The 17431-nt window shown below is 39.4% G+C and overlaps 1 protein-coding gene across 1 annotated transcript; it reads left to right on the forward strand.

Annotated features, from left to right (window-relative positions):
• The first annotated feature begins 13224 nt into the window (after positions 1-13224).
• On the forward strand, positions 13225-17213 carry LOC145619934 (uncharacterized). Its single transcript, XM_081674612.1, has 2 exons — positions 13225-13309; positions 13402-17213. The coding sequence occupies exons 1-2, from the start codon at positions 13225-13227 to the stop codon at positions 17211-17213; spliced, it is 3897 nt and encodes a 1298-aa protein (XP_081530738.1).
• The last annotated feature ends 218 nt before the right edge of the window (positions 17214-17431 follow it).

Raw genomic sequence — 17431 nt, forward strand, 5'->3', positions numbered from 1 at the left:
TTAAGATGAAAATGTTAATTTACAACCCAAACTACATAAATACTTAGAAAATTTTTATATATCTTGTTATGTTATGTGTTGTAGAGTATTTGTTATAATAAGATTGGGTATGTTATGTTAATGCACTAGTATAATCGACTCATCAGATATTTTAAGTACATACACTTGATGATTTGTTTAATTAACAATATATACATTCTCCTTTACCATAAAGTTTGTCATAGTATTAAGGTAGGTGGTGTGGTTTCAAGTGGTTTTACCATAAATAAAATAATTGAGTGGTATTTAGGGAGGTTACTAGGTTAGGGTTTGTTCTTAGGTTGTTTGGTATGGTTTTGTGGGTTATGGGTGGTTTTCGGGGGGTTGTGAGTGGGTGTTTTGTGGTGGATTAGTGGTGGGGTTGAGGGTACGTAGTTGTATGGTGGAGAGATGGTTTTTGGCGGAGTTTGGATAGTTCTGAGGGAATTAGAGTGGATTTTGTTGGTGGATGGGTGGTAACAAAAGGATAGGATCGGAGGTTGCATGTTGAATTTCAATTGTGATTTGGTGGTTTGAAGGGGCGAGTGGTTGGAGTGATGGTTGAATGGTGACTGGCATGGTGTGTAATGAGGTGGTCAAGGATGATCAAAGTGATCGATCTATAGCTAGGGTTAATTGGGTGAAAAGGAGTTTAGGGATGATCGAGTATGATTTCTTAAGGGATCGGCGATGGGGGAATCATGGTACATAGAGGGACTGAGGGAAGTGGAGAAATTATAAAGACAAAAGGAATGATTAAATTGGCCAATTATACAACATAAAAGAGAATCAAGATGGTTGATTATCTATTAGGGCCTATTATTGTGTATAGTGTATAGTTATCGGGCCTATCTCATAAGCCCTATTCTATTTGCTAGGTTGTATATATACGCTTGCTATACTCTAATGAAAACTACGGAAATTATTTCGTGACATGGTATCGGAGCCAATCAAACTCTAAATCCCTAAATTTCTAAATTCTATATTCTAAATCTCTACACTGCATTCCTGAATTTTTTTTACAATCTGAATCGAATTTCAACCTCGATTATTTTGCTTCGAAATTCTGGAAACTAATTTCTGGTTCGATTTATATTTTCTGGTATTGGAAACTAATTTCTTTGGACCCTAATTTCTATTCTACTACTTCGGATTGTTGGTTCGAATTTCTCAGACATTCATTGATCGATAATGGTGTATGACACTCATCCTATGTCTTCTTCTATTACTCCCAAACTCAAGTCGAATCTCTATTGTACACATTGTAATCGTACGGGTCACGATTACAATGGTTGTTTTCTAGTTCATGGCTTACCCGAATGGTGGCTGACCAAATATGGTCATCAACGTCGCTCGGTTGCCGATTCTATTGCTCTATTTGGTGCTTCCTCTTTGCCTGTTGTTTCTATGCCGCAAGGTCTGCCTTGTGGAGCTGCTACTGCCCTGCCTCCTGCCGCTACTCTGCCTGCTTCTACAGCTCTACCTGCTGCTGGTTTGTATGCCACGGCCGCTGCCCCTGTAATCAACCCTGCTGTCACGGCCAGCCACGGGCAGTCCGTGGCAACTTCTGCCAGCCACAGGCAGCCCGTGGCCCCTACTGCCACAACTACTTGGGCCAGCCACGGGCAGTCCGTGGCAACTTCTGCCAGCCACAGGCAGGCCGTGGCCCCTGCTGCCTCCTCTACATTACCACTACACTCTATTAACGCCACTACTCCCCTCTTGGGTGGTGTATTCGATCCTCCTACTAATTATGCTGATGATGATTATTTGTTGTCTTCGTGGATAATTGACACCGGTGCATCCCATCATGTTACCGGCAATGAGAGATTTCTACAAGATGCTCACTTCATCACTTCTTGTCTTGTTGGTCTTCCCGATGGTGCTAAGGCCATGGCTACTAAGGAGGGTCGTGTTGTCTTGGCGGATGGCATTTCTCTTGAAAATGTTCTATTTGTTCCGCAATTAAATTGCAATTTGATTTCGGTGTCTAAGTTGATTGATGACTCTAATTGCTTTGTCCGATTCACTAATTCTCTTTGTGCTATACAGGATCAATCCTCGGGGAGCTTAATTGGAGGTGGTGAACGAATAGATGGACTATATTATTTCCGGCGTCTCCCGAAAGTGTGTGCAATCACGAGTCCAGCGATTTCTACATTTGAGTTGTGGCATCGTCGTTTGGGGCATCCGTCGGAGAAAATTGTCAAATTGCTTCCTGCTATTCGAGGTAGTATTGGTACTAAGTGTTTACATAAAGCATGTGAAATTTGTCCTCTAGCTAAACAAACTCGTGACAGTTTTCCTGATAGTGATAGTCGTGCTAGTCGTATTCTTGAAATGATACATTGTGATTTGTGGGGACCGTATAAGACGGCTTCTACTTGTGGTGCTCATTATTTTTTGACTATTGTTGATGATTTCTCGAGAGGTGTTTGGGTTTATTTGTTGAATGATAAAACTGAAGTTTATTCTTCTTTTCTCTCATTTTTTGCTATGGTTAAAACTCAGTTTGATGTTACTGTTAAGTGTGTAAGGAGTGATAATGGAACCGAATTCAAACACATGCTTCCCTATTTTGATGAACATGGAATTCTATTTCAAACCTCTTGTGTTGGTACCCCTCAACAAAATGGTCGGGTAGAGCGTAAACACCAACATATATTAAATGTAGGAAGAGCGTTGATGTTTCAAGGCAATTTGCCGATTGATTTGTGGGGAGAGTGTATTCTTGGGGCAGTTTATGTTATTAATCGCACTCCTTCTATCTTACTTGATAAGAAAACTCCATATGAAATGCTTTTTGGCAAACAACCTGATTTTGATACATTGCGTGTTTTTGGGTGTCTTTGCTTTGCTCATAACCAAAGGGCTAAGGGTGACAAATTTGCTCCTAGGAGTAGGAAATGTGTGTTTGTGGGTTACCCTCATGGCAAAAAGGGTTGGAAGGTGTATGATTTAGAAACCGGTGTTATTTTTGTTTCCCGTGATGTTAAATTTCATGAGAATGAATTTCCGTTTGTGGAAGATGGTGATTCGGTTCTTTCTACTGTGGGTGCCGAGAGTGGGACTAATGACTATGTTGGTGTTGATCACGATTTTCTTGATGATTTGGAATATGTATTAGAGGTTAGTGAGGGTTCTCTTGTGCCCGAAAACTCATCACAACCCTGTGCTACTGCTTCTACCCCCCACGGGTCACCTGAGGCTGTTGTTCATGACCACGGCAGTCCCGAGGTGTCCCCTGTCCCCACTGCTGCTTCCTCGGTCACTGGTACGGGCAGCCTTGATGTGGTTGTTCCGGAGCCCTCTTCTACTTCTCCTATTGTGTTGGACCGTGATCAACGTCCAAGGCAACCCCCGGGGTGGCACCGGGATTATGTCGCACACACTATATCTCTACCTAGTCCATCTATCTCGCAATGTTCATCGCCTACTCCATGCTCCTCAGGTACTCCTTACCCCTTAGCGCATTTTGTGAATTGTGATAAATTTTCTGTGCCACACCGTGTTTTTATTGCAGCTGTTGATACGGTAGTTGAGCCTCGTAATTTCAAGGAGGCAATGCAAAATGAGGGGTGGAAGGCGGCTATGCAAACAGAAATTGATGCATTAGAAAAAAATGGCACATGGGTAATGGAAAAATTGCCTCCGGGTAAGAAAGCTCTTGGGTGTCGCTGGGTTTACAAGGTCAAACTTAATTCTGATGGCACACTCGAGAGATTGAAGGCTCGTCTTGTTATCTTTGGTAATCATCAGGTTGAGGGTATTGATTACAGTGAGACTTTTGCTCCTGTGGCTAAAATGGTCACTGTTCGGGCTTTTCTTGCTGTTGCTGCTGCAAAGAATTGGGAATTGCATCAGATGGATGTCCACAATGCATTTCTTCATGGTGATCTTGATGAGGAAGTTTATATGAAGCTTCCCCCTGGGTTTTATGGTTCTCAATCTGGTTTGGTGTGTCGTCTTCTGAAGTCATTATATGGTCTTCGACAAGCACCTCGTTGTTGGTATTCTAAATTGGCCGCCTCTCTGAAAAGGTACGGATTTGTGCAATCGTACTCTGACTATTCTCTTTTCACTCTGCAATCTGGTTCTATTCAACTTAGTGTTCTTGTCTATGTTGATGATTTGATAATTTCTGGTAATGATTCTTCTGCGATTTCAACATTCAAGTCATACTTGAGTGACTGTTTTCATATGAAAGATTTGGGTGTTTTGAAGTATTTTCTTGGTGTTGAGGTAGCTCGTAGTCCGGAAGGCATATTTTTATGCCAACGGAAATATACACTTGACATTATTGCAGAGTCTGGTTTGTTAGGTGCTCGTCCGGCAGTTACTCCTATTGAGCAGAATCATACTCTGGCGAAATCAGAGTCCTCTTTCTTTTCTGATCCAGAGCAGTATCGACGGCTTGTGGGTCGTCTGATTTATTTGTCTTTTACTAGACCGGATTTGGCATATGCGGTGCATATTTTATCTCAATTTATGCAACACCCGCGGCAGGACCATTGGGAAGCGGCTCTTCGTACAGTGCGATACTTGAAGGGATGTCCGGGTCAGGGTATTCTTTTGAGTTCAGATTGTGATTTACATATTACAGGTTGGTGTGATTCAGATTGGGCAGGTTGTCCCTTGTCGCGCCGTTCTATCTCTGGCTGGTTGGTGTTTCTTGGTGCTTCTCCTATATCTTGGAAGACTAAGAAACAGGACACTGTGGCCAAGTCTTCTTCAGAGGCCGAATTCCGCTCAATGTCTAAAACTACTGATGAGTTGAAATGGTTGAAGGCCCTTCTTCTGAGTTTGGGTGTCTCGCATCCCCGTGCTATGAGTTTGTTTTGTGATAATCAATCTGCGTTGTATATTGCGAAGAATCCGGTTTTCCATGAGCGTACCAAGCACATTGAGGTGGATTGTTATTATCTTCGTGATGCGATTCAGGATGGTATCATTAGTCCGTCGTATGTGAAGACAACAGATCAATTAGCGGATATATTCACCAAGGCTTTGAGTAAAAGTCAATTCATGTATTTACTTGGCAAGTTGGGCATTTGTGATTTGCATGCTCCAACTTGAGGGGGGGTATTAGGGCCTATTATTGTGTATAGTGTATAGTTATCGGGCCTATCTCATAAGCCCTATTCTATTTGCTAGGTTGTATATATACGCTTGCTATACTCTAATGAAAACTACGGAAATTATTTCGTGACATTATCTTTCCCTTTCGTAAAATCTTTGTTGGGTTATGATGACAAATTTTTAACTTTTACATTCCTTTTCTAGAGTTTTATCAATGTATAGTACTCTAGGTAGGATGTGGGCCATATGGCATATATTATTATTGTTGCGTTTGGGTTGTGGAGTAGACTTTTCTTCACGTTAGTTACACATTAGTTTATGAAGTATACATCCAACAAGAAGCGTCAATTAGCTTTCTATCCTTGGCTCTTGTAGTAGATATTATTGCTTGATAATTAAGTGAAATGCTAAATGTCGTAATCAAAATTGATCAAACCACCATCATTTAATGGGCATTTGTTTTGGGGTTGTTTTAGAAATATCGAGTTTTTATATATGCTACTCAAAGAAAAGAACAATGTGAACAAAAAGTTGTTCAAGAATGGAAGAATTTGGTGTGCTGCGGAACCTGTGGTAGTGAGGATTGAGGAACAACCACTTGCGTGAAAATGATAATTTAGCACAACTGGGATTATACATTATATGCGCCAATTCATATGCCAATTCAATCTCTAAGTTTTACACACAAAAAAATAGAAATTGTGTTAGAACCACGTAACCTTATATCTGTGCAGTTGGCCTAGGGTAGTGGGGTAGATTTAAGATGTTAACTATTCACCTGATTTTTACTTATCTGAACTTATTTGAACTTATTTTAGTTATAAATTGAACTTGAGTAGCCTTGATTAACCCTTATCACAACTTATCTAAACTTATTTTTCCTACACTTATCTTATCTGAACTCATTAACTCTGGTCTGAACTTATCTGAACTTAATTTTCCTGAGATAAGTGAAAATAAGGTGAATAGAACATGACCTAAGACTTGTTGGGAAATGAAACCACATAAACTTCAATCAATCAATCAATCAATCAATCAAAGCCTTAATCCCAAAAGTGGGGTCGGCTAACATGAACCAAATTTGATTATTCCGTGTAGTCATCAACATAAATCTTTCTCCTCCATCCCTTACGATCCAAAACTTCATCCTCACGTAAATCCATGCACTTCATATCCTTCCTCACTCCTTCCAACCAAGTCATCTTTGGTCTCCCTCTTCCTCGTTTAATCCCTCCATGGTCCCACTCTTCCACTCTTCGCACCGGTGCACCCTCGGGTCTCCGTCTTACATGTCCAAACCAACGCAGACGATTTTCCCTTAATTTATCTACAATGCCCGCCACACCTACTTTCTTGCGAATAAGAAATCAATCATACTTTAATGGAGGAAAGATTATGTATATAAATGCTTCAATTCTTAGAAAATAATAATGTAACCTCTTGAGAAATGCAATAGTCAAGAATTCAAAAGATACTCCTAGTATTCTCTAAGAAGTTTTTGTAAACCAGGCCGTATAACAAGATTGTAAAGTCAGAATGATGAGGTTCTATAGACTGGAATCAATGGATCTAGATTTTATAATACTTACTTAAGAAACATTAATTAGCATGCAATCTGTAATACTCTTAATCTTGCATGTTTAGAAACAATGATTTTGTGCAAAGGATCAGAGTATCACATTCATTACGGCTATTTGTCAACAATTAGAGACTAATCCCGTATTAACCTAATGCTTTAACGATAATCAACAACCTAATCAAAATATTACCCTTAATTATTTATTAATCCACCACACATGTACAGTAAGCTAAGTCACGTGTGCTTGAAGTTAAGAAAAAACACAAGCATTATAATTAAGCAATTAAGCATTCATGTGCAATATTGTGTCATTGTATGTACCATGCAATGAATGTCATTGGAATATATTTTTCTTCTTTTAATATCAATTTTCTTATTTGTCATATAGCTTCTCAAATTTAAGTCAAACATAACATTAAATTTTATTTTTGAAAGTATACTTTAACACACAGTGGCTAGTTTTGTTTAAGCATACATTTCTATAAATCGAAACAAAAATTTTATCATCATAACCCAAACGATATGAGTGATGTGAATTTGAAAAATTAAAAAACGGATGCAATCATGCAATCATCTTATGTTTTAATACTATGAATGATATAAGCACTTTAACAAGCTAGATATAAGCATTTAGCCAAAATGTTACTACTAATTAAATGGCTATTAATTTTAAAATGCCCCGCATGACAAAATCACACTACGGTCAGAGTAATTAATGTTTGATCTAACTTAATATTTCAACTACTATATTCTTATACGTAAGCCACGTGTAGTGTTTATTGTATGCATATAGTATCATTTCTCTAAGCAATTCAACCCGATAAAATGCCATTTTTAGAAAGGGTTGTGTCTTTAGAAACCGATAAAACGCCCTTTTTATATCTTTCTGATAATCTGGCTCTTTTACATCATAAATCTAAGACATATGCAATGGTACCAAGCATATGGAAAAATTCGATTATAATTAAGTGAACAAGATAAGAAGATTATTATTTGCATTTATATAATAAATTCATGTTTGAACTAAGCTAACTACTAAATACTGGTACTGATGAGAGAGTGACATGTGCTTTAAACTAATTAAACAATTACTAGGTTCCAAGTACCTAATCTGAAATAACCTGACATATTCATCTGACATACTTATATGTAACTCCATGTTCGATTAAATTAACGAGTTTAACTGTCAAAACATAATATTCCCGCCACATGCCATTAAATGTCATAACATATTAGAGTACGTGCTAATTAATTAAATTTTGAATAATGATCTATACTTGTATATTCCAATTATATACAAGTATGTGTCCTAAAACAAAAGTTTTTTATGGATGGAATTGAAGCAATATTGATGATAAACTATTTTATTTGTTTTTATAAACTTGTAGAGATTTGCAACATTATTATTAAGAGTAGAGTGTTGTTATTTTCCGACCAATTTTTAACAATATTTCATACTTTCTACGTCTCATAAATAGTGTACTCCTCATTTAGATTATTTTCGAGTCGTTTTCATCTATCTTTTTGTATGGTTTTATACCATGCACCTCATTGCATACGTCACTATTTTAATGGTGCGCACAAATGGAATATAGACTTGTATTGCTACATAGGGCCTGTTCTCATTGACTGAACTCAGCTGAACTGAACTGAACTGAACTGAACTCAGCTGAAGTGAATTGAACTGAACTGAACTGAACTCAGCTGAATTAAACTGATTTGAACTGAACTGAACTGAACTGAAATGAATATTTTATAAGAGAAGGAAATTAGGAGCTGAACTGAACTGAACTGAACTGAGCTGAACTAAACTGAGCTGAACTGAACTGAACTGAACTGAACTCAGCTGAACTGAACTGAACTGAACTGAATTTCAACGTAAGAGAACAGGCCCATAGATTACATGGTATTTTAATTTTGTAAAGAGTAATATGAATGTCGTCATTTACTTGTATGAGTAGCATTTTCGCATCTTCTATACGTAAATAAAATAAGTATTATTATTGAAACAATTGGTTATTCGAAATAATTAAGAATTTTTGAAATCTAGTCATTTGTCATTATTGTATTGTATGTCAACTTTTATGTGAAATTATTGTTACTTTGATACAAATTAAATTGCGTGTACATATAATTGTTACGAGTATGATTTTTATAAAAAGGAATGAAATTAATATTGAGTACTCCACAAAATTGAATTGTGTTTTTTTTTCTCATACTTTATTGTTGTGGGGTTAAGAAAATATAGATAAAAGTATATAATTCAAGAAGGCATAATAATAACATTAAGACATAAAAACAAGTATATATGGTTCATTAGTACTCATGTCTGCTAGCTAATATTGCATGGCCGGTTGACAGTTCAATTGGACATAATATGACTTATTTGCCACAAACACCCACACAAAAGCAATTGCATGAGCTATTGTGCCAAAGTACGTACCAGCTAATATTTTTAGCTTTACATAACCAACAACTTATTTATAAAAACCAATTTCCATCAAACAATGAATTGAGTAGTTATATATGTTTTAAAATTATTTAATCACAATCTACTCCGTATTAGAAGATGTGACAATTTTTTTCATGCATCTCAAAACTGTAAACGTGACTAAATATATTACGAGTACTTTTTGAAGTCGACGATTAAATTGTCCAAATTCAATCATATTATACATACACCTTTTGAGAGAAACAACAGGCAAGCAAGACACCAAATAACATTGTCCTTGCATTGTTGAGAAACTTAACCTTTAAGCAATTAAGAAATAGTCTAATTAAAAAGCTTGCACAACACTAATTAGTATTACCTCGTGTGTCACATATTTTCAAAAAGTAAATTACAATTATACGGATTAGGTGAATTGCTCATTTACACTTGCCAAAAAGGGAAAAAAAAAGGTAATCAATTTTTGCAAGACAAGATCCATAATTTGAGCACTTTCATTGATTTGTTTTAATCATTATGCTTCTGACAATTTAACTATATATTATAACTTCTGTCTACAAATAAAGTAGTAATAATGTACCATGTTCCATAATTTCATTTGCATTACTATTATTTACGCTAATCCATAGTAAAATTAGTCTTCAAAGCGGTTTTTTGGCAATATAATTATATAAATAATGCTTGTGTATCCAAAGTTTTACTTGAAAGAATCAAGAGTATCTAGGGTTCGATATTTATGTTTTTATCATGAGTTGTTCATGTTGATATGATGCCTTAGCAGTTAGCATGCCTCTAACTGTCTCTGATTGTTTGATATCAAAATCAGAAAATCAAAATATAAATGTTTTGACTATCTCGACATATTATCATAATCTGTTTTTACCGAATTATTCTAAGAGGGTTGTAAATTTGAATAGTTAGTTAATTGTTTAAGTTTTAACGAACACTTCCTTCCACATGTAAGTTTTATACGATATCTTTAGGAATTTAGAGATTGAAGTCACATGCATGTTCATTGTTCACATATTCACATAATCGCATATGATGATTCTTTCAAGGTCGATAATAATCAATAGCAAATTAACAACGAAACTTAAGCATGTAATATAAGGATCATGAATAGGTAATTTTAGAGCATCTCTCTCTAAATTTTGAGAGCATCTCTCACTACATTGTGAGTTACACTAGCACAGCTAGAGTTCGTTCTTCCTCCTTCAAGGAGTGCATGCTTGACTGTTTATCTTCCATCTTATCCAAATTATCTTCTGGCAGTTATAGAATCTTAGGAGTTTACTTGTGTCTGTGATTTTTACTCACCCTCTTTTTATCTTCTCTAGAAGATTATTGCAGAATTTATATCTTCTCTCGGTTTTATTAAAAGGCATTAACCTTTAGCAGCTATTCTACCCCTCAAATATTGCTGTTAACCCTTCGTTTTTCGCATCCAATACAATTAAGGCAGTCAATGCTCTCCTCTCACTGGTGCAGCAATTAATAGGGAGAGGCGGCTAAGATTTAGAGCTTAATTTCTCCAGTTAGCTTGCTCCCCATGCGTGATTTGTGTTTAATATTCCAAGAACTATAGTGCTTCTATAAATGAAGCATCCTAGATCTGTTTAATCTTCATTTCTCAACTACTCTTTCTTGTTATTCTATTTCTTCTATTCGTCCTATTCTCAAACACAACTACTCCTTTATTTCTTCTTTCAATCTTTCTTGTCTTATCCCTCTCATTCTTCTTGTCTTTATCAATGAGTAGTAATGGTTATCCCCCTGGTGATCAGGAGGATCGTAACAATCAAGATTTAAGGGGGGGACCTCTAATTCCCACCCCGGCTGACTTTAGCATTAATAATGTGTCGATCGACTTCAATTCAAGTGTGATTGGCCTATTCGTAGGACCACACCCTCCCTCTGAGCACTATGTGCAACATATAGTGAATAGCCGTTGGATTATGAGGGGGGAGATAAGGGTGCACAGGTCAGGACCTTACTTTATGTTCGAATGTAGGAGCAGCAGGGACCAGGATAGCTTGGTAAGGGCAAGTACAGCTATTTTCGATGGTCGTTTAATTAATTTTCGTAGGTATCAAGTAGATCTTGCGCCACAATACATGAGCTTTACACTCACTAGGGTGTGGGTAAGAGTTTATGGGCTCCCTCTAGCATATCTCACTGAAAGTTGGGCAAGGCAAATTTTCAGGCACGTTGGGTATATTGAAGAGTTGGATCATGATGGTAATGAGCTGCCTATCCATGCTGAATTAAGAGCTCGTATGCTAATCGATCTCTCTATTCCCCTTATTCCAGGATGCTTTATTCCATTGGAAGGAAATAAAGTCATGTGGGTGTACTTGAGGTATGAAGGCATCTTTAAGTTTTGTAAATCTTGCGGGTGTGCAGGGCACTCGACCTCTCGGTGTAGACTCCACGCTGCGGTGGCGCGGAGGAGAGTGAGAAGAAGGTTGAATGAAGTGGAGGCAGACGGAATTAGAGTCCTTTACGGGCCAGCCGAATACCCGTTCTACTCTAACTATATCCGTGGGATTCCGGATTGGTATAGGTTTCGTAATTCAGGGATCGATCTCCGTCAATATGAAATCCCGGAGGACTCTCTATTGTACAGGAGGGTACCAAGAGAAAGTGATGGAAGTGAACATTATCATACCGGCGAGGAGGAATTATCGAATGGTGATTCTGAAATTGTTGAGATGGAGATAGAGCATGTCACGCCGGAGCTCCACCTTTCACCTGGACGCCGGTTGGGGTTAATGGGGGACCCGTATGCTGAGTTTTCGATGGAAAGGGTGTCAAACCCTAATGTGAGCAACCCTAATATAGGGAATAATCAAGCTACTGCTCGTGAACTTGAGCAGCGTGAGGAGCATGCTGAAGCAGTCTTTAGGGGCGGTTGGTTAAGCCCAGTAAGGCCCATCGCTACTAGGGTGGAAAGGGAGCAACCTGTGAGTGGTTTCCGACCACCAGCTAGGAGGTTATTTGCGAGCTCAACCTTCGAGGTCGGTGAATCTTCATCAGCACAAGCAGCGGCTAGGATAGGTGGTGGGCCGGGAACTCTTTTTCACACTCTTGGCATCTCGGAGTGGGCCGCTTCGCCCATTGCATTTGGAAGAGATTCGGGTGGTTTGCTTATGAATGGTGGAAGTATTAGTAGGGGTCTAGAGGTGCCTCTAGGGAATGTATCGCAACAAGGTTTGGAAGGCTCTTCGATCATGGCTACTAGAAGATTTGAGGAGGTTGAACAACTTCCAAATGAGGAATATGCTAGTATTATGGAAGCAAGCACCATTTTGGCTTTGGGAATTAGAAGTGCAAGGAGAGAGGAGATACAAGCTATCCATCGAACGGCAAGAGTTACTACCCCGCCGTTCTTAAGGCTTTCTCCATCAGATTTGGGGGGTCTCCCGAATCTCCCCCTCACGGAGTTTGATCCTCCGAACACTCCGGTATCGCATCTTGGTTCCTTCAATTTTACTGATTTATTTAACTATGATGACAGTGCTAATGATAGGAAGCGCATAAGGGAGGCAATCGGGCACTATCCACTTTCTTGTGATGGGGACTCAATTAGGTATAGTGAGTCGGACTTTGAGTGGGTGGAAAGGAAAAGGTTAAAGAGGCTTCATAGGTGGTCCGACAAGGGTGGGTTTTCTATTTGGATCAAGGATGGTATAGGGGAAGGCAAGTTTGCCTCAAAGGCTATCTTAGATCCCGACATGGCAAGGGAATTTGGAGTGGAGATCGATGGGGATCTCAAAGTGAGGGGTAAGAACAAGCGACCCCAAGACATTTCTTCTTCTTCATCAGAGTCATTCAAGAGGCAAAAGAGTGAGGATGTTACTTCAGCTTTTAGGGAGGTGAGAGATGACATGGATATCGATTATCAAATGGCAATTTTTGAATCGGCAACATCGGCAACAAAGGGTGAGGCGGCTGTACTTGATCAGCCCCCAAAGGAGATATGAAGGTAGTGGCGTGGAATTGTAGGGGTTTAAATGACCCACACTCTCTTACAATTCCCTACCTAGTGTGGCTCAACCGTTCGAAATCTCCTAGTTTCATGTTCATTTCGGAAACAAAGATGGCTCTTGTTGATGCGGCTTCTTCTTTAAGTGTTTTGGCTCCTACATCCACTTTTGGTTGGGATTCGGATGGGTGTAGTGGGGGTTAGTTAGTGTTATGTTGGTCAAATGATGTAGTAGATTGTTTTACTCTTCCAAAAACATTATCTTTTGCAAGATGGTTGAATCTAATGGAGGCTTTAAGTATGTCCTTTTCTTTTATGGTGAGCCTCAAGTAGAAAATAGGAAGCTAGTTTGGGAACTTTTACAATGGTTCTTGGATGAGTTCAAGAATGTTTTAGTCATAGGAGACTTCAATCAAGTTGAGAGTGGAAGTGACAAGCTAGGGGGCTCGGTTTTAATCAAAGGCCTTGATACTTTTCTTGATTGGAGGTTCAGTAGTAACATTTCAGAGGTCCCCTTTTCGGGACCAAGGTACACATGGAGTAACAAAAGGGAGGGAAATAGCCTTATTCTTGAAAGGCTTTATAGGGCTTATATAACAGAGGATTGGTTCCATCACTCTCCGGATGGGAAAATCGTCCATGAACCAATTACCTGCTCGGATCATGCAGCTATTACTTACTACTCTCAATCCAAGGAGACCATCTCTAATCGGCCTTACCAACTTGAGAATTGGTGCCTCAACTTTCCGGAAGTGAAGGAAATTGTGGCAACGGAATGGAAAGAAATAGTTCAAGGTTCTTCCATGTTTCAACTTGCTCGAAAGCTTGGTAGTGTGAGAAATAGGCTCCAGTTTTGGTGCTTGGAAAATAAGAAAACTTGGGGGATTAATTGGAGGAAGCTGACTAAGGATCTGCAAGGTACAGCAACAAATATTAGGTCAGTCCAAGATGGGGACAACTATATCCAACAAGTTAATCTTAAAGTTCCGAAAAGTCAACTTTGCTATGATTTTTGGAAGCAACGAATGAAGGCAAATTGGGTTAGGATGGGGGATCTCCCGACTCCCACCATGTATAGGAAGGTTAAACAACGCCAGGCCCACAATGAGATCCTGACTCTACGGGATAATATGGGGGATTGGGTGGAAGGTCGGAAGGAGGTGGAAGATGTTATTCTTAGTTCAGTTAAGGAGGTTTTCAACCCCTCCTACTCGGAGTGTCATGGAGAGGAAATCGATCTTCTGCTTAGACAGCTTGATATCCCACAAATGTCAAGGGAAGACAGGGAAATGTTGGATAAACCGTTTAAGGTGGAGGAAATCAAGAAGGCAATGTTTGGTATGCATTGCTCGAAGTCCCCGGGGCCAGACGGGTTTACAGCTAATTTCTTCCAGGTTTACTGGGATGAGGTAGGAGAGCTAGTGGTGAATAGTGTACAACAATTCTTGAGGACAGGTAATATGCTCAAGGAGTGGAATCAGTCTCTTTTGGTCTTAATCCCCAAGGTTAAGGTCCCTGAACTGGCAAGCCAGTTCAGACCGATCAGTTTATGTAACACAGTCTACAAATGCATCTCCAAGTGTCTGGTCAACAGGCTGAAGACTATTCTCCCAGGCCTTATTTCCGAAAACCAACATGCTTTCATCCCAGGTAGGTACATGGAGGATAATATCTTGTTGAGTCATGAGCTTATGCATTTGATTAATTCGAAGAAAGGTTCGAATTTCACTGCGGTCAAGATTGACATGTCAAAGGCATATGATAGAGTGGACTGGCTCTTCTTGCTAAAGGTGCTACAGGCTTATGGGTTTTCTGGTCATTGGATAAGGATGATTTCTCAATGTATCTTGACAGTTAGCTTCAAAGCAGTCATCAACAGGAAAGCAACGGAGCACTTTACTCCTAAGTGTGGTCTAAGACAAGGGGACCCTCTTTCCCCTTATCTCTTCATCTTCTGTATGGATATCCTTTCGAGAATGCTCTCCCTTGCAGAGGATATCAATCAATTCAAGGGTTTAAAAGTCTCAAGAAGGTCCCCATCTATTTCTCATCTTTTCTTTGCAGATGATGCAATGTTGTTCTTTAAGGCAGATGAGGAAGCGTGTTTATGCATTAATGATATTCTTCTTAGATTTGGGAAGGCTTCAGGGCAGCAGTTAAATCTCCAGAAATCTTTTGTCAAGTTCTCCCCGGGTTTTGACAATGACAGAAGGTTAGTGCTAAAGAGTATTCTTTCTATGCCAGAAACGGATAATATGGGGGTCCATTTGGGGGCCCCAATTGATATACAGGGGAAGAAGAGGGTGGCCTTCCAAGGCCTGGTGGATAGAGTTTCTGATATGGTTCTGTCTTGGGCCTCTCTCAAGCTCTCTCAGGCAGCAAAATTAATTCTCATCAACACAGTTCTTGTTAGTATCTCCGCCCATGTGATGAAATGCCTTAAACTCCCGCAAGGCATTGCTAACAAGATAGACTCTCTCATTACACGGTTCTGGTGGTCCAACAAAGGAGGTAAGGGTATGCACTGGGTCAGTAGGGAGGTCATTCAAACCCCAAAGAGTATGGGGGGTCTGGGAATTAGGGGCACTTCTGCCCTTAATGATTCGCTTTTGTTCAAACAATCTTCTAGGATGCACCTCAACCCTCAACTTTTAATTTCTAGAGTGTATGGAGGGCTGCAGTCTTGTGGGGTGTGCTGTATGGCTAGGCCGTATGTGAGGAAGGGGAATCCATCATTGGGAAGGTCAAGTCTGCAAAGGATTGTTAGGAGGTTTAGTGATGGGTTTGCTTGGAAGATCGGCAATGGGAGAGAAGTTAAGGCTATCAGTATGCCTTGGGTTGATGGTGAGATCCCAACTGTTAGGTCGAACCAAATCTTGGGTGAGGCTCTAGGTTGGAAAGTGGAAGATTTTATTGATCGGAACACAGGAACTTGGAATGCAGGGAAGGTTAGGAGCTGTTTCGAATGGGATAGTGCAAAAGCCATCTTGGCTATGGATCTTCCTCACATCAGGGAAGATGACTTCGTCTACTGGAAATACCACCCATCAGGGAGGTATACGGTTAAAACAGGACACTATTTTCTCTTGAAGGATGCGGGGCTGAGTCAGTTTTTCTTTTCTGACAGGGATCAGAGGTTTGTAAAGCTGATTTGGAGGTTAGACATTCAACCAAAATGGAAATTCTTCCTTTGGAGACTCTTTCATGATAGTATTGCGGTTAAGGCCAACCTAGTAAGAAGAGGGCTACAAGTTGATGAGACTTGTGATTTCTGTGACTCAGGACCGGAGAATTGTCAACATCTCTTCCGGTTTTGTTCTCTGGCAAGGGAAGTTTGGGGGAATTCCCCTCTTCCTATTAGCCATGACACTACTGGTTCCAACTCCGTGAGGAGGTGGATCCAGAGCCATATCCTGCTCTTTCATAGCGAGGATGGTAAGAATGGGACTCGTATTCCTTTGTTTATAGCAACCTTGTGGGGGCTCTGGAAGTCAAGGAATGCGAGATGTTTCAAGAATGCAAATGGGAATGCGAGTTTGGTTGCAGAATTCACTAGCCAAGCAATGCAAGACCATGAGGTCTTTACCCATAAGGATAACCATGACAGGGACAACACGGGGATAAGGAATGATGACCCTATCATTCCCCCAGGGTTCAATCATGTGCAGTTGGGAAGTGACAAGACTGGTTATGATGATTTCATAGTGGAGGTGGATGGGTCCTGGGATAAAAAGACCTCAAAAGCAGGGGTTGGATGGGCAGTGGTAGGGAATAACTCGGCTAACTTGATGAATGAAGGAGGTCTTAGTGGAGCAGCTTCATCGGCTCTACAGTGTGAAGCATGGGCATGCCTGGAAGCAATGAAATGGACAAGAGCACAGGGAGAAAATGGTATTCTTTTGCTTTCTGACTCCATCTCCCTTCTTAATAACTTACAGGAGAGCGTGTGTAAGGATGTTAAGATTACCTGGTTGGTTAGGGAGATTAAGGAAATAGGGGCAACTTTCCGAAGATGTGCAGTCTTAAAGGTCCCGAGAGAACAGGTGAAGAGGGCAGACGGCATAGCTAGGAAATGTCGTCTTACCTTGTCTAGTTTATATTAGTTTTTAGTTCCTTTGCTTTTGTCAAAAAAAAAAAAAAAAAAAAAAAAAAAAAATATATATATATATATATATATATATATATATATATATATATATATATATATATATATATATATATATATATATATATATATATATATATATATATATATAAGGATCATACACCTAGTCCAAAATGCATATTATTACAAATAATTACTAGATGACAAATTAATTCC

The sequence above is a fragment of the Chenopodium album genome, chromosome 27 (assembly GCF_948465745.1).
Source record: "Chenopodium album chromosome 27, dcCheAlbu1.1, whole genome shotgun sequence".
In the NCBI taxonomy this organism is placed as follows: domain Eukaryota; kingdom Viridiplantae; phylum Streptophyta; class Magnoliopsida; order Caryophyllales; family Amaranthaceae; genus Chenopodium; species Chenopodium album.